Source organism: Aethina tumida, chromosome 5 (assembly GCF_024364675.1).
Source record: "Aethina tumida isolate Nest 87 chromosome 5, icAetTumi1.1, whole genome shotgun sequence".
In the NCBI taxonomy this organism is placed as follows: Eukaryota; Metazoa; Arthropoda; class Insecta; order Coleoptera; family Nitidulidae; genus Aethina; species Aethina tumida.
The window spans coordinates 21,225,511-21,253,310 of NC_065439.1; the positions used below are offsets into that span (position 1 = coordinate 21,225,511).

At 32.8% G+C, this 27,800-nt stretch overlaps 7 protein-coding genes and 1 long non-coding RNA gene across 18 annotated transcripts in view; 4 read left to right on the forward strand and 4 right to left on the reverse strand.

Moving 5' to 3' along the window:
- The window catches only part of LOC109605796 (C-terminal-binding protein), a 61,112-nt gene extending 48,838 nt beyond the window's left edge, over positions 1 to 12,274 (reverse strand). The window contains exon 1 of one of the 3 annotated variants that reach the window (XM_049967569.1): positions 12,180 to 12,274. The gene's annotated coding sequence lies outside the window, so the exon portion shown is untranslated. Of the gene's footprint in view, positions 1 to 11,601; positions 12,137 to 12,179 lie in introns of those variants that run through there. The other 2 variants (XM_049967570.1, XM_049967568.1) reach the window with 2 other exon arrangements.
- A 169-nt stretch (positions 12,275 to 12,443) lies between these two features.
- On the forward strand, positions 12,444 to 16,177 carry LOC109604281 (WD repeat and HMG-box DNA-binding protein 1). The gene is made up of 14 exons (XM_020020807.2): positions 12,444 to 12,653; positions 12,701 to 12,944; positions 12,997 to 13,246; positions 13,298 to 13,582; positions 13,641 to 13,892; positions 13,954 to 14,239; positions 14,291 to 14,580; positions 14,632 to 14,804; positions 14,856 to 15,113; positions 15,169 to 15,351; positions 15,415 to 15,552; positions 15,608 to 15,655; positions 15,709 to 15,858; positions 15,911 to 16,177. The coding sequence occupies exons 1-14, from the start codon at positions 12,577 to 12,579 to the stop codon at positions 16,010 to 16,012; spliced, it is 2,736 nt and encodes a 911-aa protein (XP_019876366.2). The 5' UTR covers positions 12,444 to 12,576; the 3' UTR covers positions 16,013 to 16,177.
- Positions 16,178 to 16,295: 118 nt separating this feature from the next.
- LOC109604283 (mitochondrial enolase superfamily member 1-like) lies at positions 16,296 to 18,344 on the reverse strand. Its single transcript, XM_020020809.2, has 6 exons — positions 18,184 to 18,344; positions 17,567 to 17,785; positions 17,079 to 17,510; positions 16,721 to 17,027; positions 16,485 to 16,666; positions 16,296 to 16,435 (listed from the first exon to the last, which is right to left on the reverse strand). The coding sequence occupies exons 1-6, from the start codon at positions 18,274 to 18,276 to the stop codon at positions 16,310 to 16,312; spliced, it is 1,359 nt and encodes a 452-aa protein (XP_019876368.1). The 5' UTR covers positions 18,277 to 18,344; the 3' UTR covers positions 16,296 to 16,309.
- A 410-nt stretch (positions 18,345 to 18,754) lies between these two features.
- LOC126265603 (uncharacterized) lies at positions 18,755 to 19,473 on the reverse strand. Its single transcript, XR_007548108.1, has 2 exons — positions 18,938 to 19,473; positions 18,755 to 18,882 (listed from the first exon to the last, which is right to left on the reverse strand). It is a non-coding gene; the product is annotated as an uncharacterized LOC126265603 (long non-coding RNA).
- A 63-nt stretch (positions 19,474 to 19,536) lies between these two features.
- LOC109604279 (fungal protease inhibitor-1) lies at positions 19,537 to 20,186 on the forward strand. The gene is made up of 2 exons (XM_049967573.1): positions 19,537 to 19,786; positions 19,880 to 20,186. The coding sequence occupies exons 1-2, from the start codon at positions 19,600 to 19,602 to the stop codon at positions 20,023 to 20,025; spliced, it is 333 nt and encodes a 110-aa protein (XP_049823530.1). The 5' UTR covers positions 19,537 to 19,599; the 3' UTR covers positions 20,026 to 20,186.
- On the forward strand, positions 20,086 to 25,109 carry LOC109606746 (E3 ubiquitin-protein ligase RNF185). 9 transcript variants are annotated; one of them, XR_007548103.1, is made up of 6 exons: positions 20,086 to 20,143; positions 20,232 to 20,540; positions 20,626 to 20,785; positions 23,371 to 23,567; positions 23,618 to 24,144; positions 24,252 to 24,433. XR_007548103.1 is itself a non-coding variant. In XM_049967571.1 (4 exons), exons 2-4 carry the CDS (start codon positions 20,628 to 20,630, stop codon positions 23,821 to 23,823), a joined length of 561 nt encoding a protein of 186 aa, XP_049823528.1. In that variant the 5' UTR covers positions 20,121 to 20,143; positions 20,232 to 20,627; the 3' UTR covers positions 23,824 to 24,433. The 9 variants fall into 9 exon arrangements, 1 of the variants encoding a protein (XP_049823528.1); XR_007548104.1 differs by having other exon boundaries at positions 20,087 to 20,143; positions 20,232 to 20,785; positions 23,618 to 23,880; positions 24,029 to 24,144; XR_007548101.1 differs by having other exon boundaries at positions 20,087 to 20,143; positions 20,611 to 20,785.
- A 121-nt stretch (positions 25,110 to 25,230) lies between these two features.
- On the forward strand, positions 25,231 to 26,917 carry LOC109604282 (26S proteasome regulatory subunit 6A-B-like). The gene is made up of 2 exons (XM_020020808.2): positions 25,231 to 26,498; positions 26,556 to 26,917. Exons 1-2 carry the CDS (start codon positions 25,462 to 25,464, stop codon positions 26,788 to 26,790), a joined length of 1,272 nt encoding a protein of 423 aa, XP_019876367.1. The 5' UTR covers positions 25,231 to 25,461; the 3' UTR covers positions 26,791 to 26,917.
- A 14-nt stretch (positions 26,918 to 26,931) lies between these two features.
- LOC109604286 (selenoprotein M-like) lies at positions 26,932 to 27,522 on the reverse strand. The gene is made up of 2 exons (XM_020020812.2): positions 27,353 to 27,522; positions 26,932 to 27,258 (listed from the first exon to the last, which is right to left on the reverse strand). Exons 1-2 carry the CDS (start codon positions 27,434 to 27,436, stop codon positions 27,019 to 27,021), a joined length of 324 nt encoding a protein of 107 aa, XP_019876371.1. The 5' UTR covers positions 27,437 to 27,522; the 3' UTR covers positions 26,932 to 27,018.
- Positions 27,523 to 27,800: the final 278 nt, after the last annotated feature.

Genomic DNA, 27,800 nt, shown 5'->3' on the forward strand with positions numbered 1-27,800 from the left:
TAGTATGCTCAATGATTCTGGAGAACCATATGTTTCCATATAAACTTAAAATCAGTTGAAAAAAATATTGAAAAACTACTGAAATCAATGAAAAAAAGATTAAGAAGTTATTAAAATGTAGGTAAGGTTGTTTAATTTTATAGTTGCTCTACTTTTGATCCTAGAATTGTTTTCAAATATTAATAAATACCTAACTAAACCCACTAATAAACAATTATATTGTCGTATTGTTGTTATGAAACATGCTACATAATAATAATAATAATAATATGGATATTTAATCATACACTTTTATCAAAAGAAAGGAAAACTTCTAAAGTTTCTCTACATAGTATTCATGTACAGTGATTTATTTGCGTGTCAATGGGGGTGCTAACACTCACTTAGGGAGTATTTTTTTAAAATAAAATGTCCATGTATATAACGCACCACACAATACTTCCATACAAGGCTGTTCAACCCCGAGAGGGGCAGGTGTGGATGCGCCACATGATACTTTCCGGTTTATCGATACTTGCATTAATCGTAAAAAAGAACGGGTAGATTCACCACTTGCGGAAGTTACAAACGGGCGATATCTCGTCACTGTAACTGCACCTTTAAACTCAACTCGCATAAATTTTAATTCACGCACGCCAAGTTACACCGTTGAATTGTTGTAATAAAATTAAACCAAAAAAAAAAATAAAGTGCTTCCCGACGTATTTTATAATAATTAACCCACTTACGAACAAATTTATTTGTCAAAAATCCCCTCGCTGAAAACAAATTTTACTGCTGCAAAAAGGGAAATAAAATTAAAATTGTATGCACAAATTTTCCTCGAGCTCGTTAACGAAACACATTCAATTAATATCGTTTTGTTTTTGTCCAGACGCTTCTTGTGAATTTTAAACCCACTGCAAAATTCGCAATTACACATTGAATGGATTTAAATGAGTGCAAATTACTCATCGCAAAGAGGACGGACGCACTGAAAATAAAAGCGAGAACGTACACAATAACTGCTGCATTTTCATTTCACTGGTTTATGAAGGGGCAGTTGATTAAGGGGTTACGTAGGTTTCAGAGAATTTATAATTTTTTTAATATATTTGTATTTTATACTATAAATTTAAACTTTAAAGGAGTTTTATAGCATATAACAAGCATTTTAACAAGACTATAACTTTAATGTTTAGAAGATTGTATGAGGTTTCAAAAAGAAAGAATTCATATTTTATATATTTTTTAAATATAATAAAAAAATTGTTTTATTAAAATTTCAGCAAATATTTGAACAAGAAATTATAAATTTAATAGTTAAAGGAGTTGTGTATGTTTTAAAGAGAAAAGAAGCCATAATTTGTCTTTTTTAATATAAGAAAAGGATAATAAACTTCAAGCATATAAAAAGGATTTTAACAAGCCTCTATAAATTAAATGTTTAGAGCTGTTGTATAAGATTTCAAAACGAAAAAATTCTATTCTATTACTTTTTTCATTTGTGGTATTAATTTTTCAAACTTGAAGCATATGAGAAGTATAAATTTATTCATTTTTATAATATAACGAAAAGGATATTTTATTCAAACTTCAACTCTGTAAAACTACATTTAAACATGATCGTATAAATTTAATATTTAAATTAATTAGGAAGATCAACATATAGAGTTATATCTGTTCAATCAAAACTTAAGGAAAAAGTTTGTAATTTCTTCAATTCCAACTGACTTAAAAATTTCGGAAACTACTCTTATAAACAGCAAAATAAATTAACACATTAAACTCACGTAAATTTTTATATAAGACTCATAAAAAAGTATAAAATAAACAAATCTTCGAATTCACTCAGAAACTAACAGATAAAGAACACACAAAACAGCACAGTCAAAAGTTGCGGAACAGATAAAAACGGACTACAGATTAGTAAACAAACGCCGGGCAAATTCACGTTTCCGAATAATAAATTTCCCTGCGAAAACAATCCTCCAGAAGTTAACTCCCGACGTCCCCTTCGCATCCCTCGCGCCGTCCTCCGGCCGCCGACTCACGGCCAGATAGTTAACAAACTTTAAATTGTGTCTCCCCTTTATAAAAAAAGTTTAATTCGTTAAAAATTTATAACCCAAGTATGAACCCAAGTTATAAATCCGAAAAGTTGCGGCCGCCCCGAACTTACTCGGCGACGGCTGAAAAAAAGTTTAATTGTTTTTCCGTCCGTCCGCCCCCGGACCATTAAAAATGCATCGGGGCCCGCAAATATTGTTCGGGTTGTTTTTGCAGTTGATGAACTTCCAATACGTAACGGTTACACGTTGCACATAAATTGTCTGGTTATAATTTACAATTTAAAACGCCGCACAAGGAAACTTTCCGCCGCCGCAGAAAAAAATTGATTGCCCCTCTCGCACACAGCTGCACCGCCGTCGTCTTCCCAGTTTCCGAGGCCGCGGATTATAATTTATTCGGGGATTTGTAACTCCCGAAGGGCCGCATCGAAAAACAAGGGGGGGATTAGTAAGTTTCATTTGAGAGAAGACGGGAAAAAAAAAATGTATTGTTATTAGCTCGTTGTGCTTAAAAGTTGTGCCGGAGATGCGAACTTAATCCACCAACAACTTCGTTAAGATTCACATTAAAAGTTTATGAATTTGTGACGATAAACTACGTGCAAAATATTGTCTTTGTCGCTAATTGGCCGGCTTGCAAATGAAAACTGTGCGGGGAAAACTTGTGCCATATAAGGAGACTAGTCGATAGAACGCTTTCACTAAATCTATTCGAACGATCATTCTTATGTAAATGCAAGTGCAGTTTGGAAAGTTTTGCGCCCCTTTGTCGTCGAATTTGTTTGGAAATTTTGGACTTTTGCATATATAAATCGTACGTATCGGTTGAGAGTCGTACGTAAGAAATTTATGGAGATAATTTGATTAAATTAAAAATAATCTAGTCTTGTATTTCCTCTTAAAATCAGTATCAATGTTATCAACTTATTACATATACTTTCTACCTTAACATGTAAATAATATGTGATAATGTAGTTTTATTATATATCAAATATTAACTGTTGAATCCCAATAAAAAATGACAAAAATAGGTTTTATGTTTGTTTTAGTACTGTCATCCTTTGTTTGTCTTGATTAGATAAGGAATGTCTTAATAGATTGTTTACAGAATAATGTCTAAAAATACTGATGTAGTAAAAATTCAACATTAATGATTGGCGATAACAGCCAACGTTTTATTTAATGAAGTGTTAATATTTGGACATGATAAATGTATCAATGCTTTAATAATGTCGTTTGAAATGTGTTACAAAAATGATTCCTTGAACCTTTTAATTCAATTTATATTGATTGATTTTAATTTTGCTTTAAGTGTTTTGAGGAACTGACAAATCATTATGGATGTTGTGGCCGAGTAAATATTTAAATTTTCTTGTAAGATAATAAGAATTATTACGATACAATTTTATTATTGTTCTAACATTAGTTCTGTTACATTAAATATACATAAAATGGTCAAAAAATATAAATATTTGGACACGATACAATTAATCAATGCTTTAATAATTTTGTTTGAAGTATTTTGTAAATGTTTCCTTAATCTATATTGGTTGTTTTTAATTTTACTTAAAATATTTTGAGAAACTGATGAATTATTGTGGCAGTTGTGATAGAGTAAATATTTATAATGTCCTCTATTACAATACAATTATATTATTGTTCTAACGTAAGTTTTGTAATATACAATGAACAAATAATCATCAATTTTTGGACACGATATAATTAATAAATTCGTTTGAAATATATTATAAATGTGCTTCCTTAATCCAAGTTTTAATTTAATCCAAATTAATTTTAATTTTACTTAAAATATTTTGAGAACCTAATAAATTAATTTGACAGTTGTGGTCGAGTAAATATTTAAAATATCCCGTAAGATAATAAATATAATTATAAAACAAAATTATTATTGTTCTATCGTAAATTTTGCTCTATTCTATTAATTTCTAAATTTTAATGATATGCAGAGGATTAAGATAATAAAAACTATAACACACATACATAATTCGTTATACTGGTTTTCTAAACTGTACATAAAACTGATAATTGGTCAAAAGTATCTTAAAAAACAATGGTATGTGCAGCATCCAAACTTATGAAGATCCCTGCGTCACCCCGGGATCGCCCAGCTAAAAAGCCCTCGACACGTTCCACAGTTAAAAGGTGAGAGACGATCGGTCCGCGTTGACGGTTTTGTGTCCGGTCAGCTCTTCCGAGACCGGTGCAACCGCCGCCCCACTTCGACCGGTTGTTCCGCACCCGTTTTCGCAAGCTCAGCTCCGGTTTATTGCTCAATTATTCCGAAAAAATCACGGGTTGGCGCTCCATCGGCCCCGGCCCGGCTTTTTGCCCCGTTCGAGCTCGATCAGCAGTTCTCGGGGGAGCGAGCGCCGTCCCTCCCCGTGCGACAACCCGGAACGCGAGCCGACGACGCCGCCGCCATAAATTCGCTCGCCGGCCTGTCGCCGAAAAATGTAAAGGACCGGTAATTGTATGTGGGTCAATGGTTTCTCGAGCTGAGCGACTGAGGGTTTCGGATACTTGTTAAAGATATCAAAAATACACTCGAACTTCGATAACTCGAATCAAATTGATTGGCAAGTAAAATTTACGTTTAATTTTTACTTGATTCGAACTTCTTCGAACTCGAATATCTTGATAACTACAATTAAATATTTGGCACAAACTTTTATAAGTAGAATTTGTGAAATGTTTTATCATCATTGCTTTGTTTTAAAATAAAAATATTTTTTTTTCGTCAAACACAGATAAGTGACTTTTTTGTATAATATAGTATATAATAATATTGATTGTATATTGTATTACAGATTTTGTAGCTTTCAAAATGTTACTTTTGATAAGCTGTGTAGTTATCAGTTTATTTTGTATAACTTTCTATGTACATTTCTGGACAAAAGTTTGGAAACTCTAGGATATAATTTTTTAAAATAATAAAGAAACAATAATTATAAAAGATAATAAGTTATTAAAATAAACTAGACTTTAGAAATGAAGGTATGTCGCACAATCAAATTTCTGAAATTCTGCACATAAATAGAGGGACCATATCTAAATTTTTGAATAAATGTGACACTTGTGAATCTGTTGCGGATCGTCTCATTAAAAGGTATATCCCAGAAACATCCCAGATTGAAACCCTGTGATATTCATCAAGAATTATTGCAGTATACAACATTTATACCCCAAGTCAACAGGAAATGGGATTGTTTGAAAGAAAATCCGAAAAAAAAACCGTATGTCAAAGAAAAATAGTAAGAACAGGCTTAGTTTTACAAGAGAACCAACGTGGTCCGACGAAAAGTGAGAATTGGTGTTATTTAACGACGAAAAATTAAAGTTTAATTTATTTGGAAATGAAGGTAAAGGGTTTATTAGGTGACCAATAGGTCAACAATTCCAAGTTTTGTCATCACCTTCATAATCACTGGATCTAAAACATCTTTAGAAGGGAATAAAAATAAGACAAAGATTCTGAAATAGCTTCAAATGTAATAGCAAAAAATACCTCCAGAATTTACCAGAAAATTGGTTGACTTCAGGAACAAAATTATTTAATAAGGTTTCCGACCTTATCTCCAAATAAAAAAGTTTAATTCTGAATAAAATTATGTTTTATTTATAATATCTTAATAAAACACAATTATTAATCTCTTAGACAGGAGACGGAACATTAATTATATTTAAATCATTGATTGTTTATTAACTATTCAAACAATTCAATTCTAGGGTTTCCAAACCGGAGTATAAGTAGTTTATTTAATAACTCGAAGTCGTGACAACTCGATTTTTTTTTGTGTGGCAAATCATGGTTCCGGTTATTGAAGATTGACTATATTGAATATTTATCATAAAGGTAATTCCTGCCTTGGTATGCAGTTAAAACTTATGAAACACCCGTACATCCAACAAGCGATTGATTGAATGCGTCAAAACACAAATATCAATTTTCTACGAATTCAAGGCTGAAATAATTGCACTCGGACTATGATTTATCCGAGTTTGATGATGGATGGTCGTGTCATTGTGGGCAGCTAATTAAATTGTCAAAGCTGCTTAATTAAAACGTTCCTCGGGTCCGGTTGTACTATTAAAATTCCTCCAGTTAACCGTAAATGTCTTATTGTCGGACACATACGCGGGCCCACTAAAATCTATAATTAATTACCGGCCAGTTCATTATTTAATTTTTTTACTCGTGCATTACCATGTTGAACTAGTGATTAAGATGGTGAAAGCCCGAGCGTCCAATTATAAATCTATTATGTGGTTGTAAAACTTTTCAATTTATAAATATCCAGTTTAAACTGCACGGCCGTCGTCTATTTTTGCCGCCGTCTTAACAGGATACGTCGCCTAAATGACATGTATTAAAACGAAAATCCGAATGGAAATACATTTGCATGAATTGCACTTTCAAGTCCGGAGCGGTTTAGAATTACCCGGCTATTCTGTTGAGCATTTTTACGACATGTAAGTAGGTCCGCGTCACATTTTACATTGTCGAAGCCGATCGTTGCGGCAAGGTCACAGGCGACACTGGACATTTGCATATTAATTAACACAACGCGACCGACCTGACATGTTTGTTTTTCCAATGGTCGGTGCGTAAAACGGTTGCAGAATTTTCAGATGCCGCCGGCCATCGTAAATATCATCGTGTTTACTGAAAATTTGTTGTGTTGCCTCTCTCCACACTGTTTATACCATTTTTTTAGAGTTTATGTTTTAAACATGGGTAGTGTACTGTAAAATATTCGTTAACTGAAATTATTATGTTAAAGATTTTAATTACTTTAAAAATCGTAACTATATTGTTATCAGTACTGTCTTATAAATTTTGCAGATGTCTAGGTTGACCCAAAGAAATTGTCTATTTTTATAGTCCTCTCCGTAGATAAAAATCTTATCGCCATAAAAAAATAATAGAGGTCATTATTGATAATTATTTTTGACGCGACAAGTAATTATTATTTATCTGCCCCTACTACTACCTACTTAAGATTTTTAAAGGTTACTAAAATATCATTCATTTAATAATACTACAAAATGGCAATCTTTACAACACATCATTAAAAAATGTATTGCACATTCTACAATTTTAAACAACACCACACTGTATAAATTTACATTCGTTCCATTAAGTAGAATATAAAAATTGTATTTTCAAAAAATTATACTGCATTCTGTGTGTGAATGAAGCATACAGTAGTGGCCATAATTCTAGCAACTATTAAAATATATTAAAAATATGAATTATATTAATTGAATTGAATGACAATACCTACAATGTTTATTATATTATTATTCTTTAATAAGTTGCGTATTTTATTATTTTTCAGTGGACAAAATTATAACAACTTTTTACTTTATGATGGTTCTTTTTATGTTAAACATCCTACAGGGACAAAACTACACAAAAAGTTTGTTATACCCATAGTGAGACATGTTGGTGGTTCAATAATGCTAAGGGAATCTTTGAATTCTGCCCCTTAGACTGATTTATGTACATAGATATATTAAACAACAATTAGCTTCCATGTATTGAGGAAATGCTTTTAATTAAAATGTTTCAACATGAAAACGATGCAAAACACAATCCAAAATTGTGACAGATTGGTTGTATCGATGTTTTGTCTTATCCGTCCCAATCTTCAGACATCAACCCCATAGAAAACATGGGGGGGGATCACGTTTATAACTAATTTTGTCATAAAAATGTTATAAATTTAAATGAAGTCATCACAGCAATTCAATAAACTTGAAAGAACGTAGACTTGTAGTATATTCGGAAAATGGTTGAGACTATGCCAGGGAGATGGGATAAAATTATAAAACAATTTATTATTATATTATATAACATCAATAATTATCTCTTTAAAAATTGAAGTTACTATATTTATGTCCAGCTCAATTCAGAAATATATATGTAACGTTTTATAGAATAAAAATATACTAGTTTTTATAATATTGAATAAAACAAGAATGGTAAATTAATATTATTTTAACGGTACAAATTAAACAAAAGTGTTATGACTAAAATATTGAACATTTTAAAAAGTTCCCATAATAATGATCACCACTGTACGTAAGTAGACAGTAACATTTTTTTGAAAAAGTTGTGAAACACCCTGTACATAACGAGATAAGAAAGAACATCAAAACCAGCCATAAAAAGCATTGCATCAAACCCATAAAAATCCGCCACACCAGAATAAAAGAGGACTGAATGTTGATCGCATAATTTCGCTTGACCCATAAAGATAAAGAAATTAAGGATAAACGCCGGCCTGCAGCTTTTGCACACGCCGGCAAAAATTTCGCGTCCATCATGCAAAAAATTACAGCGAACTCGGCACAGTTGTATTTACAACAACACTGACCGCAAAAAAAAAAAATATAACCGTTCACCCAATCGTATACAATAAAACCTGTCGAACACATGAAACACACGATATTTATAAATTTCCTGAACGTTCCCGAAACGCCCACGTGGTCCGGAACGAATAAAATTTCGGCCGGCGCGAAAATAAATCAAAAACCCGAATAAACAATCCCCGCAGATCGATGGGACACTTCCTGAATTCCGCGTAACGAGATAATTTCGATGTTTGCCGTGTCAACAGTGTGATTCGATGTTTGATTTCGCAAACCGAACAATTCCGACGAAAGTTTGTTGCTTACTTACATAATTGCGAACGTTACCCAACGAAAAATTGAAACGTAATCAAGGTCAGACCTGCTATGATCGATGCGGAAAAAATTATCGTTACAATCCTAGAAAGGTGTACCTATTTTTAGATGTATTTTAAAAAATATCGGCTAATGAACAATCCATCATTATTTTTAGTAAATGTTTATCTGAAATTGAAGGTAAATTGATAACAATTTAATGAGTTAGTCACTCAAATAACATTAATGAATAGAAAATCATTTGATTTTTACTTTTTGCATTTGTAATTAACAATTTTAAACATTGACAATAAAATGGTAGATTAATAATCAAATCAACAAACAACCTATATTTTTATTTGACGTTTATTACATTTTAAAGAAAAATTGATTCGATAACAATTCTTTTAAGCACACAAATAACATAAATCATTTAATTTTTAATTAACCTAAACAATGAGATTGTTGATTAATGAAAATAATAAAAATCTATTAAAAAACAAAGTAATAAAATCAATATCAGTAATAGCAAATAGTAAAACTGCATAATAAGAACTTTTAATCAAAAATTATCAATGCAATTTGGCGATCTCAAAACATTGATTCAACAATTTAATTCAACCCAAAATAAACAAAAAATTAATGATTTTTTGTGTACTCATCAATCAGTATATTAATTTTTTCATCCAAATAATTACATCAAAGAAATTAGATCATAGAAACATACATTAATATAATTAAATTGTATAAATACTGTGGGAGCCAAAGAAATATCAAACATTTTCATAAAATAATTTAATTCAAAATTTATCGCTTTAGTATAAAAATATATTTCAATACCCTATATATTTTTTGTTTTGAACAAATACCCACATTCAAATGTAATTAATTATGTTTTGTGTATTTTTTAATAATACTGTTAATACTTAGAATTTATTCTTAGTAGGATTTATATTATTTTATTAGATAAAATACCAAAAGGTATCAAATTTAAATGAATTGTGTTTATTAATTGAAGGATCGCAAAATTTAATTTCAAACGACCATTGATTGATATTTCATTGAACCTACAGGTGGTTAGAACAAGCAAAATATTAACAATTTTCTGTGAAGTTATGTATAGATTATTTAACAAATATATTTTTCAAAAGTGTGCCATTTCTGTGATCATTTCGCACATTTTGTTCAAGATTTAATTTAAATAGACATTATTTTGACGTAATTACAAAGTGAATAAAGGTAGAAAGTACAACATATTGTGCATTTCCTAAATAATGTTAAGATAGTAACGTGTGCCATTGCTTTGGCCACCACTGCATGTAATATGTTAATGTAACAAAAGTAAAAGCAGTGAATTTGAGAAACTACAATTCACAATGTGGCTGTAAATGTTTCATTTAAACAGTGTAAACAATGTACAAACATCTTAGCAATAAAATTTAACGTAATGACCCTTTGTGTATACATGTATTTTATTACTGTTTGTATCGACCATTTTCTAATGTGACGGTTCATCGAATTTAATTTGCTTCTGTAAAACTTTTCTTATGATTAATTAAACATTACTTTATTAATGGTTAACAACAAAATGGAAATTCGAGCAATGTCTTAATCATATTCACCAATTAAATAAATTATTCATTGTCAAAACTTAAATAAATTGATTAAGTTGTCCGCATTTAATTAACTTTGTAAAAAATATTCCACGATTACGTTTAATTCAAGATAAATAAGACGAAGAGAAATTTACTGGTTATACTTTTAGATAATAAATGATTTAGCATTTTTAAATAGATGCCGGTTTTAAAATTTTATCGTGTAACGGGAAAATTCCTGAACCTAATAAATTGCATCATTAATGTAAATTTGATGATGGTCGAATTATGATTTATATTTGTATTTTAAAAACTACAAATACTTAGAACGTAGCAAAAACTGTGGGTACTTATGCTATAATTTATTCATACTTTGTCGTTGCCTATTTATAGAAGGAAAATATTTTTAGAAGAGAAACGCTCGTCCCAAATAAAATAGCAGCGAGTTTCCTTTGTGATTAATACATCGACATTACAAGTTTTAATGGATTTTATTAATGGAATTCCATTACGCATTGGCTGGCAACGAAATCCCGCCTCGGAAACTAACCTTTTACCACAGACAAGGTGTCACGCCAATGCAATTGTTACGTTGCCATTAATCATTCGACAAATCAGTACAAAAATACAAATCCAAACCGATGCTTATCACCATGGTAATTTATACAACAAACAAAAAAACCCAACGACCGTCCATTGTACGCAACTTTATTAGCCGTTATTAGCCGCGAAACCACCGTATCGCCGAACACTAAACTTTCGTTCAGCTTTCCCGTACAAGCGAGACGACGGTTGTGACAAGCCGATATTCCACCCGTTCGTAAAATGCGGGTCATTGCCAGCAACCGCAAGCGTCTATGCAGATAATTCGCACGCACGAAAACTAAGCCGAGCGTCGCCGCGTCCTTACGCACCGACTTCGGCCCCCAAGCGCCTATAACCTCAAAAGATGCGAACGAGAAAAAAATCAGCCAGAGTCGGGAAAAATGCGTGGGGTCACCGGATATTTTCGTCCGAGCCAAAATCACCCGCCGAAATGCATTTTGGCGAGTCGTTCAACGCGTAAAACACGTCCGGCACCCGCCAGCGGGCTGGACAACGGCTACACAGCGGAGCAGCACACCAGAAGCTAACCATCAAAACGTTTTTACCCGCTAATTCGCGTCATGCCGATATGCCAAAGTACAATATGGATGTGCGTGGAAACGGACGAAGGTGTTCGTCGCAACGTTTTTCACTTATTAAGAGTCGTTTGAGGTGCTTACCTTAAAACTAAACTGTGACAGAAACAAAGAGAAGCGGTGGCCGCCACGCTGCTATGTTCCAAGTCTGGCGAGCTTTCTTATTCCAAAAACACACAAACACGAGCACTCTTTTATATTCATAAAGCACAAAAACGTTTAGTAATCCATATAAATCACCACTGGTTTATTAAATTTAGTAATATTAGGCCACTACAATAAAATCTTGTCTCCTGTGCTTTACTATATCCCCACTTTTGTACACCAAAATGGCGGTGGCGCACTGTAATAATTCCGTTGCTTCGCCCGTAGTTGCTCGCCTAGTTCCCCTCTCGCCGATAAAAGTTCCCAAACTGTTGACAAAGTACGCGTGTAGAATGCAGCACTTTAAGTACAAATGCAATATAACCACGCCTCTTCCAACGTTAAACCGCGTACAACTTTCTCTACGATTTTAATTCGTATTTACTTAAATACAACTGTCATGTGTACGTCAAAAAATTTTTAAATCTTTCCATGGCAATATCTCAAATTCGCATCCGTCCCCTCTTTACTTAACTACTTGGCCGCGACTGTAATTTTAAAAAAATACTTCCTCCTACCTTTTATAACTCCAATTTAGGCAAGAAACACGAAATCCGGCTCACAATAACATACAACACAACAACCAAAAATCAAACAAACTTTTTTATTAAAAATCGTCATTCAAATCTTTGAGGGCGGCGCCATCTGTTGCCGCGTCGGGTCACCCAATTTTCCCTCCCAATTCCTTTCCATTATTATTACAAACCGCCCGTTTTAAATACAATATGAAATGGTCGAAAAAGCAATTTACAATAATAATAACGTCCAAACAAACACGTTTATATTAATTAATATAATTTCCTTTCGCAACGCCATCTCTTCGGTCTGGTGACCTTTTTAAGTTGGTGACCCTTCCCCAATTCCCGCCCAAAATCGCGGTTCGATGTGTTTTTATTTATTTTTGAATGAACAAAAATGTCCATGACCCACGAGCCGCTCCGCTATGCCCACGACGAGGGGCACACCGACGTCTGCTACACGGAGGACGGAAAGTAAGAATGAGTAGCGGGATTGGACATCGTTTAATTTAGAATTGTAGGAAATTCATCACCTGCGGCTCGGACGGCGACATTCGTATTTGGTCCACGGCCGACAATGAGGATCCGGTGCACAATTGCATCGGCGAATGGGCCCTGAGTGTGAGACAGAAGGGGGACAAGCTCTATGTGGCAACGGGCAACAATGACATACAGATACTCACACTGCCTGATGGTGAGCGGGATGGAGTGTTGGATAGGTTTACAGCCCCCATCAATCACATTGCCATTTCTAAAGATGGAAAAGTAGTTAGGATATTTTGTGTTTTGTTTTGTTGCTCAAATTGATGGTTTTTAGCTTATTGCGCTGGCTGCTGAAGAAATGCAAGTAAAGTTAATAAATATAGCAAATGACAGTAAAGAAGTCTCTACCTTAGATGGTATGGAGGGTCCGTGTTTAAGTGTGGCTATTTCACCAGACTCCAAATACATTGTGGCAAGTTCTGGTGACAAAAAACTAAGAATTTGGAAAACAGAAACACTTAAAGTAGTCAAAGAAATTGACTGTTTCCCTAAAGTAAATAGTTTTGCCAATGCCAAAGTTCTTTGTAAGTTCCTTTTATAAGTTGGATCTTCTGTTAGTAATTGTTTAATTTTAGGCAGGATTGATTTTGAACCTGTAAAAGGTAATGTCCTGGCTTATCCACTTGAAAACTCAGTTGTATTGATTGACATGAATGATTTCTCTCAAATTACTATGTTGTCTTGTGAAGAAGTATCCTCATTTTATTCATTGGTACAGTATTCACCATGTGGCAAATATATTATGGCAACAAGTGAAGAAGGTGATTTTGTTATGTTCGAAGTTGAAACAGAAGTAGTATCCAACATAAGTAAACATCCCAAATCCATTGCAATAACTGGTTTGATGTGGAATCCTACAGGTAATTGTTAAAACCAAAAAAATTCTTCTTTTAATAGCTTTTTTGTTTGGCAATTCAGGAAATGGAGAACTGGTTTATACTGATGTGGAGGGCCAATTGGGAATAATTAAAGACTGCATTGAACAAAATAACAGCCATGAAAAAGGAGAGCAAATGGAAGGAGTTGAAAATGGGTTTAGTGAGGATGTTGATTTTGGAGATGTCCAATTTGAGGATGATGATGAGGACAATGAAAATGCTATTTCTGTAGAAAAACTTAAAAAGGAAATAATGGGTGAAACTGAACCAGAACTGGCAAATCTTAATGAAGGTTTGTAATTTTTGTCATCCTATACTGTCAGTTACTTTTAATTAATATATTTGAAATACAGATTCTTCATCTGCTCCAACACCAAGACCAAGAACACCAGAGGTTCCACTTCAGCCACCATTCATGCCTTCCTCAACACCAGAACACTTGGATCCCAGATACATGTGTTGGAATAATGTTGGTGTAATTCGAAGTTACGGCCTGAACGCGGACGACGAGTCCGCTTCCAAGTCTATTGAAGTGGAATTCCATGATTCCACCTTCCACAACAGTATGATGATGCAGAACTACCAGGAATACACTATGGGGTCAGTCAGCACTAGCGCCCTGGCAGTTGCCAATTCAAGGTGAGACAACCAGTAATATGAATGATTTTTTGTTATCCACTAAGGTTGCAGTCAAATAAATGTGATCCCACTAAACGCTAGCACTAAAGAGTGGATGCTCCGAATGGAAGACAATGAAGAGATTGTACTAATAGCGACTTCGGAAAATTTGGTGTGCTTTGGAATGGCCAACTATCTTATAAGGGCTTGTTCCATTTACGGTACTCAACGAGGAGTTATATCAATTCCTGGACCCCTTGTATCCATGGCAGGTTTCAAGAACTTGTTACTTGTAGCCTACCATTGTGGTGGAGTAAGAAAGGATGACCAGTGCATCAACATTAAAATTATCAAATTTGAAGGTAACAATCTTCATAATTTTGGCTACCTATTAATCATTAAGTTTTACATAGGCACATCTGTTGATAGTAGAGATATAGGTTCAGCTCTAGGGCCTGGAGCTACACTCCAGTGGTTGGGATTTTCCGACATGGGTACACCTGCCATGATGGACTCACTGGGTATGCTCAGTATGTTTCCACCTTCATGTAATATATGGATACCATACTGCGACACAACACGACATGTACGAATGACTTTACGTCTATAATTCTGTAATTTTATCGTTTAATTTTAGCGTAATGCTCTTTCGGATGGATTTTTTGTCACCGCAATCTTTGAGTCTTATCAAGCTGTGGGTGGTATAAAATGTAAAGGTACTGTGTATCCTGGATTCACACCAAGACCTACCATGTGTGAATTACCACTAAAACCACCATATGCTGAACCTGTAACAGATAAAAGTGCTATGGAAAGTCAGTTATTTGTGTTCTCCACCTTACAAGTGGAAGATTGTGATAAAAAGTACAAAGAAACAGCTTTAAAAACATTTGCTGTAAGATAGTTTGTGGTTTCTGTATCAATTTTGAATACACTGTTTGATATTTTAGCTTGCCTGTAAAAATAATCTGGATGAGAGGGCGTTAGAGTTTATGGAAATTCTGAATAATCCACAAATTCTTACTTTAGGTATAAAATATGCCACCAAACTTGAGAAACGACGTTTGGCCGAAAAACTTATGAATTTAGCACAAAGTATTTCAGACGATACCGACGATTTAGCCGATATAACAGTAAGTTATCATTAGAATTCTAATTTGTTCATTTAATAATGTCCATTATTATGTATTATTTAGCCAATTTCTACACCAAATACAAGTGCATTAAAACCACCAGTGTACAGAAAGCTTAAACTGAGTTCTACTAAAATTATACCTAAAAATAAAGTTTCGTCCAAAGAAGTGTCAACTCCTGTACAAGCAACAGAAAATTCAGTAAGTAGTTCTTTACAAATATTCTTATGCAATCATTACTACTTTATTTTTGTAGGAAATATTAACACCAAATACTTCAGTTAATACAACTATCAATACTCAGGTAAAATATCAATAAGATTTAATTGAGACATTTATATAGCATTTTTATTGCAGGAATCAGTATTCAGCACAGAAGAACCAAAGAACCCATTCCTGAAAAGTCTGAAAAAAAATACTAAACCTGTGACTCCAAATCCCTTGAGTCTGACTGATGCACATGCAGGTATTCATTTTGAAAAGGAGAACAAAACTAAAAGTGTTGAAGTAATATATTTAATTAAGCTTTTATCAATGAATTACTAAATTATGTTTTCAGACTGGAGAAAAAAGAAAATTGTCCGACTCATCCGATTCAGAAAAAACACCAAAGGAAAAACAGCGTAAACTAGACATGTTTAAGTTCACTAAACGTAACTAACTTCAGTAATAGTTCTGAATTAATTCAGTATTTATAAGCGTTTGTAGGAACTGCGTATGCCTAAAAATGCTGAAGTAGTTCCGGACTATTTATTTTACATGTGAACTTATTTTATTAGTTATTTATGTTTGTATTTTATTTTTTAATAAATATACTGTTTTTTAATTGTTTTAATAAAATACTCAACATCATATTTCTTTTATTTTAACTACTTTTGATAAACATATATTTATCATCAACTTTTGTATTATTTTCTAATTTATGGTTAAAGTAATAATTAATACATTATTCCAATCTTTATTGATGATCTTTTCTGGGGTCGTGGAAAAGTCCTTTCGCAAACATTTCTTGCCATTGAGATCCGTTTGGATATTCAAAACCTTCAATTGCATCAGGTTTAAATGTTGTGCTGTATCCAGGGTCCTTAAAGTATAAATTAATATTTTATGTTTAAATTACAATTATTACTTACTCTTGGTGCTCTGTAATGAGCATTTTCAACAATAGCAGGGTAAACGAAATGCTCGTGTTGCTGATCAACATATTCCACCCATTTTCCCTCAGAAGTACCAGATAAAGCTACGTAATCCCACATTTGCAGATGCTGAACCATTTCACATAATCCCACACCACCAGCATGAGGGCATACTTTTACTGAAAATCAACGCCATAATTCCGAGTCATAAATAAATCTTCCTAGAAACATACCTCCTAACTTTTTAGCCATCAAATATACGCTTAAAATCTCATTTACTCCACCGATTCTTGCTGAATCGATCTGACAATACTGTAAGGCATCAGCCTGCAGGAACTGCTTGAATAATACTCTGTTGCAGCACATTTCACCGGTAGCAACACCAATACCCAAAGGCTTAAGGGCATGGGAAATTTGTGCGTGACCCAATACGTCATCAGGTGACGTGGGCTCTTCAATCCAAAGGGGCTTGAATTCTGCTAAGTGTTTCATCCATTCTATAGCTTCTTGGACCTCCCACACTTGATTTGCATCCACCATCTACAACAAAACTAATTTAATAGTTGTAAGATTTTAAGTATAGGTGTATACCAGAGTGTTTTCCCATCCAATTACGTTCCTGACAAGTCTCAGCCTGTTGATGTCCTCTTTTAAATTTTTTCCCACTTTCAATTTGAAGGCAGTAAAACCCATATCTAAATATTTTTGAGCCAATTGTATGATTTTCTCATCCGGATAACCCAACCAACCCGCTTGTGTGGTGTAGCAAGGGTAGCCCTTTTCCAAAAGTTTATTCATTCTCTCTTCTTTGCCAACTCTTCCTTTTCTCAACATTTCTAATGCTTCTTCTTTGGTGATGACGTTAGACAAGTACCTGAAGTCGATGCATGCCACTAATTGCTCCGGTTCTAAATCGGATAGTAATTGCCAAACTGGTTTTTTCAACAATTTGCCCCATAAATCCCATAGAGCATTGATAATGGCGGCGGTGGCCAAGTGTGTTACGCCTTTCTCGGGACCAATCTGTATAAAAATACGATATGCAATACATATACTAAGACAAAGTGTATATTTAATACCCATCTGAGTTGACTCTCACTGGTCAGTGATCTCCAGAAGGTGGCGAAGTCCTTGTAAATGTCGCTGACAACTTGTCCAACTATCAGGGGTTTCAGGGATTTGACAGCTTGCACCACAACATCGGTGCCTCTTCCAAGGGTAAAAGTCAAGCCGTTTCCTTCCAGACCAGATCCAATTTTTATGGTAACGTAGGCACATGAATAGTCTGGATCAGTGTGCTAAAAATAATGTAGTTTTACATCATAAATTACGTGGTTTGTTGATTGTATACAAACAATATTTTTTTTATTAAAAATTTAAATAAATCTTTTACGGAATAATTTAAAATATTGTTTATAAATTATATGCGCTTATCATTTAAACTTTTATTAAGTAATATTATGATAAGGTTTATATTTATCGACTGTTTCTACTTACATTTAGCCTAGAAACAGAGCATACAAAAGGAAAATAATTGCAATTATTTATATTTTATTTTGTTTGTATTAATATTCTTATCCATGGATAGTAATATTTTTATATTTAGCAGTTAGTAATGGAAATTCTACAAACTAGTGAGGAACTATTCTCAAAAATTCCACAAGTTGAAATACTAAAAAAATCTTAAAATACTTACCATCGCATCGGAACCATCTGAATGCAAGGAAGTAGGGAATCGAAGATCCCTGACATCCAGGGACACGATTTTCAAATTTTCAATAGTGGACATCTTCGACTGTTTCGTTCTGATGTCGTCGATTTTCTAAAAGTGACTCGAGAAATTTTGTTTGTGTATGTGATATGATTTATAACACCAAGGACAAACAATAACGATCACAAGATCCTCCAACAATTAACAGCTCAAGATAACAGGATAAATTTGTTTGTGTCTCTGGGACTAATAATTTTTCATGTCAACAATATTCGCTATTTTTGATATTCAATTCTTTTCTATGGTATTAATAATTTGACTTACCTTCTTCTTAATATTTAATTAAATGCTCATGTATATATATATATATATATATATATATATATATATATATATATATATTTTTAATATTAAACAAATATTGCTTTTTTTAGATGCGATTTGTAGTGTAAACATTCGAACAAGTATTTGCTTAATCAATTATATTTTAATCTTTAATATAATATAATTGTTTATGTTTATATTATATTTTAAATGTGTCAACAACAATAGTTCCTATATGCTCAGAAAATATTAGTTTATTTTTTTAGTAAGTGGTTCGTCTACATCTTCCATTTAAACATATTAACCCTTTTCTACAAATCCTTGTAGAATATTTTGATATTGTACATATATCTCCCACATCTGGAAATACAATATAAATATATTTCATAAACTTGCATATATATAAAAATATTACCTAAAAGTGTAAAACATCCTTCACAACATTTACATAATCCAATTTTTCTTATTTCCTGATTTGGTCCAGAACAATCTCCCACTGGAGTGCAACTAGTTGCTGCACAAGTCCATGGATCACAAACGATGTCTTCTTGTGAATTTGCTGTTATCAAATAGTTAAGAACATATATTAATATACACAATGTTCTAAGTGACTTCATTTTGGAACTGTAAGATTTACTTTATTTTGGATTTATATAGTCTCAAACGATAGGTCAAAATTTGTTTTAAAAAGTGATTTACATGGAAATACTTATATTAAAGTGTTTTATCGTGTTAATAATGACAATACCCCACTTTTTACTTTGTAATAAATATATTACGTTAAATGTAACAACAAAATATGGAATAATACAAGAATATTTTATTTTTAAATAAAGTAGATATCTAGACAGCTTTCTTCAATAACTTCTGTTGCTGAGTTACTAAATTTTGAATACACATTTCATTATAAACATCAAAACATTAGGGTTTCACTTATACACCACCAACAAAGAAAAGAGATACAAAGAAACTGGGCCAAGATCTGGTTTTATCAAACTAAACATAAACAAATAATAATATGCTAGATTTCGCTCTGAAGTTCAGTCGAAGTTTAAAAGTCATACGATATCGTTGAACATGGAAAAATCTCTATTGATATTGTTGCTGGTGTGTGCCACAATTACGCTAGTAAATTCTCTTGTTTGTCCCAAAGACCCTTGCAAATTCGTGAAATGCGAGGACCACGGAGTTTGCGATGGTCCGAATCAGGAACTGCGAAATGGGGGATTTTGCAACTGCTGCAAATTATGTATTACTTTGTTGGGTAAGTTTCTCAGAATTTCATAAAAAAATAATCTGAATTAAAATTAAAAAAATTAATAAAGTCAATAAAAATTTTATTTCTGTTATATTTCAGATGAAGGAGATCCTTGTTTCATTTCTCCAATTCGGGAAGTGGTCCAGACCAAACTCTGTAAGGAGGGTTTGGAATGTTACCAAAGAAAATGTATCAAACGTGACGAGTACATTAACATTTTAAGGAACAAGCATCTTCCCAATTAAATATTTTAATTGCCGTACGTCAGATTGGAAAAATAAGATACCAATAACATTTTGAATGAGAAATTACAAGTCGTGGTTCAACTACGAGATCTAAAAGACAAACCTGGTATGCCCAATGGTAAAAATATTTGTTTGTTTAAATAATTTATAATATATGTTTAATAAAATAAAAATAATATGTTTACATTAAGGAATTTTATTTTTAGGTTTATTAAATCGGTTTTTATTGAAAATTACGTACTAGTATAAAAATAGATTAATTCATTAAAAATTCATCAACCTACGCCTCTGGTAAGGGGCGATTATTTATTTTGTTTTAGCACGTTGGCACCACTGAAGTAGTACGATTAGCAACACTAGTGTCAATTGTTTCCGATTTGTTATAAATCTGTCAGAGAAACATAAAATTACCGTAATTTATTTGCAAAAACACCTTTACCCAATCCTCATCAATTATTAACCATCTAGTCCGTAATCCACGTCGCTGGCCTTGGTAACATATTCGATAAAGACACGTAAGTCTAGGGCATGTTGACATAGGGTGACGTTCAATTTCGTGAAAACTATTACTGCGCTTCTTGTTAGAAACGTAACTTGCAGTGATGGCATCTAGCACTACAGAAAAGCCTCGAGAAACAGTCGGCGATGGTGGCGATGAATCTGAAAAAAAGGAAGAGAAAAATGATTCAATGTTTGAGTGCAACATTTGCCTGGACACTGCCAAAGATGCGGTTGTCAGTCTCTGCGGCCACTTGTTCTGGCAAGTATTGTTTGTTTATCATATATTATTAAGTATTTTTAACTTCAGCCAAGTTAAGAATTGCAATTTAGTCAATTTTAATTGTGTTCGAATGGTAGTTGATCATAATTGAGTCTGTTTTCTGTTTGACCTCATTTTCAATTGAGGATCAAGAATTGGTTTGAATTGGGCAAACTAAATTTGTCTGATGCTGTTGTAAGTTTTGCTATTGTGGTTTACATGTTTTTCTTTAATGGCATGTATGTTGTGCAATCAATCACATGATTTGAATGATAAAATGTGTTCTGTATAATAATAATAATATTTTAATAATATTGTCTATTAATCATTTAATCAGTAAAGTTATTATAATTGATTATTAATTCACCGAATTTAATTAACAGAATAACATATTTTTTATTCTTATATTTTTTATTCATTCTTAATTAATGAATATTATTCACATGAACTTTTGCAAAATGCTTTTAAAATCAATGTATGTATTTTATTTTTTATACACGAAAAGTGTAAGTGATTTACAGACCTCTTCTATATGATTTTAATCACCTTACCTCAAAAATAAGAAATATATTTTGACTCCATTTATTAATTAATTTCGATAAAAATAATTAAATTAATTGTTATTAAATATTAAAATATAGTACTTTAACTAAATTCATTAATTAATTCAAAATTTTGATAAAAATAATTAAATTAATTGTTGTTAAATATTTTTTAAAAATACCTGTAAACAGGTAAATACAAAGTCATAAGGTCAAATATCAATAACAACAAACAAAACACATAATTTGAAAAGCCCTTATATTATGCTGTTTAGAACATACATCTGTATTAATTAAGTTAATTAAATTCTATTGTTTAATATTTATTTAATACATGTTCTCAAATTTGTTTTAACATATATTACCTTTCATTATTTAAGAAGCTTTTTTTATTCCTCTATTAAAAGTGTTTTCAATTGTAATCTACTTAATATTTCTTATCACATAATTTGCACACGTTATCTAATATATCATAAAAATGTTTAAAATGTTACAGAGTGATAATTAGTTTTAAATATGACCTTTGAAAATGTTTACATATGCATGAGATAGTCAAACTTATTGGACAAATTTAAATTATGCGCTATTAATGAAAAAGTAATTTTGAAACTTTGCACCAGGGAAGGAATTATTAAGCCATCATTGTTTTGAGTAATTTATCAGTGATGCACAATCATTAATTACCATATCATATCACCTATTAAATGTCCATTAAAATAACACAAGAGTGGTATTAATTAATACGTGTTTTAAAATGAAACTTATACGGTGATAATGGCATAATAAAGTAAAATAAATGACATAATTTAGTTTCAAAGCCTCAGTGAAAGGATACTATTTATTGATTGAACACATGTTTTTTACTTTTTTCTCATTAATAATTAGAAAATATGGCAATTTAAAGTATTTAATGTCTAAATTTAATTTTGCATTTCTTGTTTAAAGGAAGGACATTCCATAATTGCTCAAGAAACCTGGAAATATCTTTCGTAATTAACAAGTATAATCTGAAATAACTATTTATTACATAAATGAATATTTAAATAAGAGTAGTAGCATTGTAACTTTTCATTTTTTTGTATTCCATTTAATCATTGTTTTCCGAAACTATTTATTTGATAATGAAAGAATGAATAATGAATGAACCTAAAATTAAAATGAATTATTTTGCATTACAAGGTGACTCTAAAATAGGCGATCAAAATTTAATCGCAGATGGTACACGTCTAGTAATGGAAAAAAAAAACTAAATAATTTTTTTTCTCCTTAAAAATCCATTTAGATTTCAAAAATTGTTTTTCCTCATATTTCACCTATGTTATCTATATGATTAATGTTTGGGGATCGGGACGGGCAAAACAAAACATCAATGCTTTGGACATAAATAGAATCAAATTGTTGTTTATATTCTCGTACATAAATCAGTCTAAGGGGCCCACACCAGAAGAATTGAAGCAGTGAGTTTTTCGTAGCAGCCATTTGGCCAGTTTCTTCACTTATTTAGCCATCTCTTTTTATTTCTATCACCATTTTAGTCGGCAATGTCGTTCATTAGTTCTCCGAAATTTCTTCTAATCATGCTCCTATAAATTAACTCCCAAGGTCAACGGACTTTAACACCTTGAAAGTGACACGAAAAAAGTATGTTGTTATTTCTGTGCGTTATCGGTCGCCGGGGTCCGATAGAACTATGCGATGTTGGTCACCGAACACCGATATTATTTTGCAAGGTTATTTTATCACAGACTCTGGCATGTATTTAGTTACCCGAAATAAAATTTATTTACTATATGTGCCGCACTGGACGAAAGTGTGGCATCGGCCCCGGAGGTCGACACCATGATCAACATGTTAATCCATTAGATTTTATAATGTGGGGCCAATTGAAAGAGAGTGTCTGTGCTCTGCTAGTCAATAACATAGGACAGTTACATCAAAGATATTTAAGTATATTAATTTAATAAAAAGATCTAGTTAACGTTTTTCTATTGATATAAATTATTATATTTGTGCGTTTTTAATGAATGTAACATCTCTTTACAGTTGGCCGTGCCTCCATCAGTGGTTAGAGACCAGACCGAATCGCCAGGTGTGTCCGGTGTGTAAGTCGGCTATCAGCAAAGAAAAAGTGGTACCACTGTACGGCAGAGGCAGTAAGAAAACGGGCGACCCTCGTGAAACTGTCCCGCCTAGACCGGCCGGACAAAGAACCGAACCAGAACCCGGGTCCAGCTTCCCCGGTAAGCAAAACCATCTAAATTTCAATTCGAATCACAGTACAGAATTTCAGGATTCGGCTACGGCGACAACGGTTTCCACATGTCGTTCGGCATAGGGGCGTTCCCATTCGGTTTCTTCGCCTCGTCGCTCAACTTCGGAGACGCTCGTCCGAGCGCGGCACCGCCCGGCACCCAGCAGCACAGCGAGGAACGTCTACTATCCAGCATCTTCCTCTGGATGGCGATCTCGTTCATTTTCTGGCTGCTGATTGCATAGTCTTCAGCGGCGAGTCGCGCGCAAGCACCGCGTCCCGTTCGACACGTCGATCAGCGGGTTGGTCCATTGTTTTATGTCCTGATATGACGGTGTTTTGTGTATGTATAATGTTAAGAAATGTTGTTACTGGGATAAGTGTAATACTGTAATATAAATGTAAAGTAGTAGACTGACGATTGTGCGCGCAAGAGGCTGTGTGTTTTAGGCTTTAAACATTTTGTAAATAGACGCCCGTCTCTCGGCCCACGTAGTCTTGCTGAGAAAATTTGTAGGTTACGGACAATCATCTTGAAATGGGGTGTACAAATTATTTTTCTTTCGGTAAGTAGGATCTATGCACTGAATGAATGTGCAAAGTTTATACTCAATTCACTGTACAAAATTTACTCGTCTTGTAACCTACAAAATGGTTTTATATTTGTTTCCAGATTCATTTGTGGATTATCTGGATACAACACCAAATCATTAGATTTATTGAAAGTTATGTTAATCTAAATTTTAGTTCCTGGTAATTAAATTATACAATAATTTTATCTAGTTATATATTTTTATGAAATTACTCTCTATTTACCTTATTTTGTATATAGTCAAATAAATTGAATTAAAGAACTTTCTGCATTTAATTTTAAAACCTGCTTTGTCCTCCCATTACTAATTGTCACTCAAAACTTATACACACTATAAATAATTACAACTTTTTATTAATAAAATACATATGTTTTAGTTATATTAAATATAACTATTACAAATACATATGTAATAAATAGTTATATTTTTTTGTTTATTCCAGTTTTTTCAATAAAGCTTAACATGTAGCTTAGTTAAAAAGAGAGTTAATAGTCAAAGTTTCTTGTTTCTGGTAGTTTTATCGATGAATGATATAAATAAAAGCTTCTAATGAATCATTTTTATTATTGCTGCCTTTCAACTAAATTTTGGTTTAAAAAGACTGACAATGAATTATCTAAATTGCAGCTAAAAAACATGGTTAATAGTCAACATTTCTCATTTATGGTCTTTTTTAACATTTTATTCAAATTTCGGTTTTTAAAAGATTCTTTCAACAATTTACCCTTCTTGCTGGATCACATTGTTGCTAAGCTATTTCACTAATATATTTTTAACATTTCTAGGGAATTAGGCTGCTATGGGACTTTTAAGAACCAGTCATCGACAGTTTTTTGGAGAAATAGAAAAACTCAATTAGGAAGCAACAATTATTTAAAAACTCTTTGGAACTGAATCTTAATTATATTATTATTATATAAAAATACAGTTTGTGTTTATATTAATGTGTTATGAATGCGTTTACTCATTAACTCATAATTTATTTATTTATAATTTATATGACAACATATTTATAACTTTCTCCCCCAATTAGAAAAATTAATAATATTAATTATCCTCAAAAATGTCATAACCAGTTACGCACACTTGATCTTCAATATTTAATATATATTAACAATAATTTTAATTAGAACATAAAAATATGATTAGATTAGTAGAATTAAAGAACTCTTGCTTTCCGCAACTCGTCCCAACCATTGATATTTGCGCACCCTGCGAACAGAACTTTGGAGTACTCGATTTAAGACTAGTCATCGACGAGACCTAATCGAGTCCGGTGCGATCTTAGAAATGGCAAATTTAGAAGACAAATCTTTGTGGGAGGGTGAAAATTCGGGCGACGCCGTATTCGATTGGTCCACCAAGAGGATCGTAAAAGAAACTCACCAAATGTTCAAGGAAATAAAGGCGATGAAGTCCGAAATCATAAATATCAGACACGATCTCGTGGCGTTGAAAGACCTGTTGGAGGAGAACCACGAAAAAATTAAATACAACTCGAAATTACCGCATTTGGTGGCCCACGTGGTGGAACTGTTGGACCTCGTCGACGAACTACAGGACGGCGTTCAGATGGGTGACGATCCTGAGGAAAAAGGTAAAGGTGCCATTATAAAAACCTCAACCCGACAGACCTACTTCCTACCCACAATTGGTCTGGTCGACGAAAATGATTTGAAGCCAGGTGACTTGGTCACTGTGAACAAGGACTCGCACCTCATTATGGAAAAGTTGGTAATAGATTATGATCCCAGGGTAAAGTGTATGGAAGTAGTCGAGAAACCCATTGTCCAATACACAGACATCGGTGGCTTGGATAAGCAAATCCAAGAATTAATGGAGGCAGTTGTTCTTCCCATCACCCACAAGGATAAGTTCATTAAAATAGGAATAAAAGCACCCAAGGGATGCCTGTTGTATGGTCCTCCTGGTACTGGCAAAACTTTGTTGGCCAAAGCTTGTGCCGCACAGACAAATTCAACATTCTTAAAACTAGCTGGTCCACAATTGGTCCAAGTTTATGTTGGTGAAGGAGCCAAGATTATTAGAAATGCGTTTGCTTATGCAAAAACAAAGGCACCAACTATTATTTTCATTGATGAATTGGATGCTATTGGCACAAAGAGGTTCACTGGCACAAAGGCAGGAGATCGTGAAGTACAACGCACTATGTTGGAATTGTTAAATCAGCTAGATGGATTCTCTGTTTGTGAAGACGTTAAAGTTATCGCCGCCACAAATCGTGTGGATATTTTGGATCCAGCCTTGTTGAGATCTGGACGTTTGGATAGGAAAATTGAATTTCCACATCCAACTGAAGAAGGAAGGTAAACAAACTGATGTGACCAATTAATTAATATTCTAAAAAAAAATATGCATTTTAGGGCAAGAATAATGCAAATTCATTCCAGAAAGATGACAGTGGAGAAAAATGTTGACTTTAATGAACTAGCGAGGTCCACCAATGACTTCAATGGGGCCCAATGCAAGGCTGTCTGCATTGAAGCTGGGATGTTAGCTTTAAAAAGAAATGACACTATTATTAAACATCAGGATTATATAGATGCTGTAATTGAAGTGAAAGGGAAGAAGAAACATAATTTTCATTATTTTGCTTAGTATAAATAGCGTTTTTTTACGTACCTCATGTTGATGTAAATGCTTTATATATAAGAATATTTTTATTTTTCTAAAGAAATTTTAATTTAATTTTGCTTGTGACAAAAATGTTTAATTTTGTTGTTGCATAAACTATAAAAACCTATTTAATGTTTTTTTATTATTATTTTATTATACAAATTGCATCTTACAAAATGTACCATTACTTACATGTATGTTACAAAATATTTACAGCTCTTTACTATCTTTCTTTTTAAAACCTTTACTTTCTAGCAACTGATTGCATTCACTCCGGGTTAGTCTGCCAAGCAGATGACGTTCAACTTCCACTTCATTTTCATCCAGGAAAATTGCTTCTGGTGGTGCACCCCCAATTTTTTTCCATTCAACATTATCATACAGTGGTACATCCTCATAGAAGAACTTCTTTACATCATGCAGTCTGTTCAGGGAGCAGCCAGGGCAACTCTGGACATAAATAATTATATTTTAAACGCATGATAAGCATGTAACTAAAATCTATAAGGAAATTTCAAGGTTAGTTTGTAAAAATTTAACTCACCTCTAATCTCACTTTAACAATATCACATAAAATCACATTGAGGAACAATAAACCCAGTAAAGGAATGATTAACTTAAGGCCCATGGCTTTATTTATAGAACTAGCTGAAGCAAATATAGATAATAAGAGATTATTGTTTTGATGCGGCAAAATAAAAGGGTGTTCTGCGTCTGCTTATTGACAACCAACCGGATTTAAGACAATCTTCCAGTGGCGTACCAAAATGTGTTTCAACTACAAATAATTAGTTACCTACATTATGTTCCAAATTTAATAAATTCCTAAGAACCACTTTTCTGTTTTCTATACAAGGTGTTTCTAAAATAGGTGGTCAAACATGAGAGCATCTAATAAAGAAGAAAATCTAAATATTTTTTCTGAGGTAAGTAAATATAACCCAAATTAAAATTTAAAACATTTCTTCACATATAATTATGAAGTATTAATG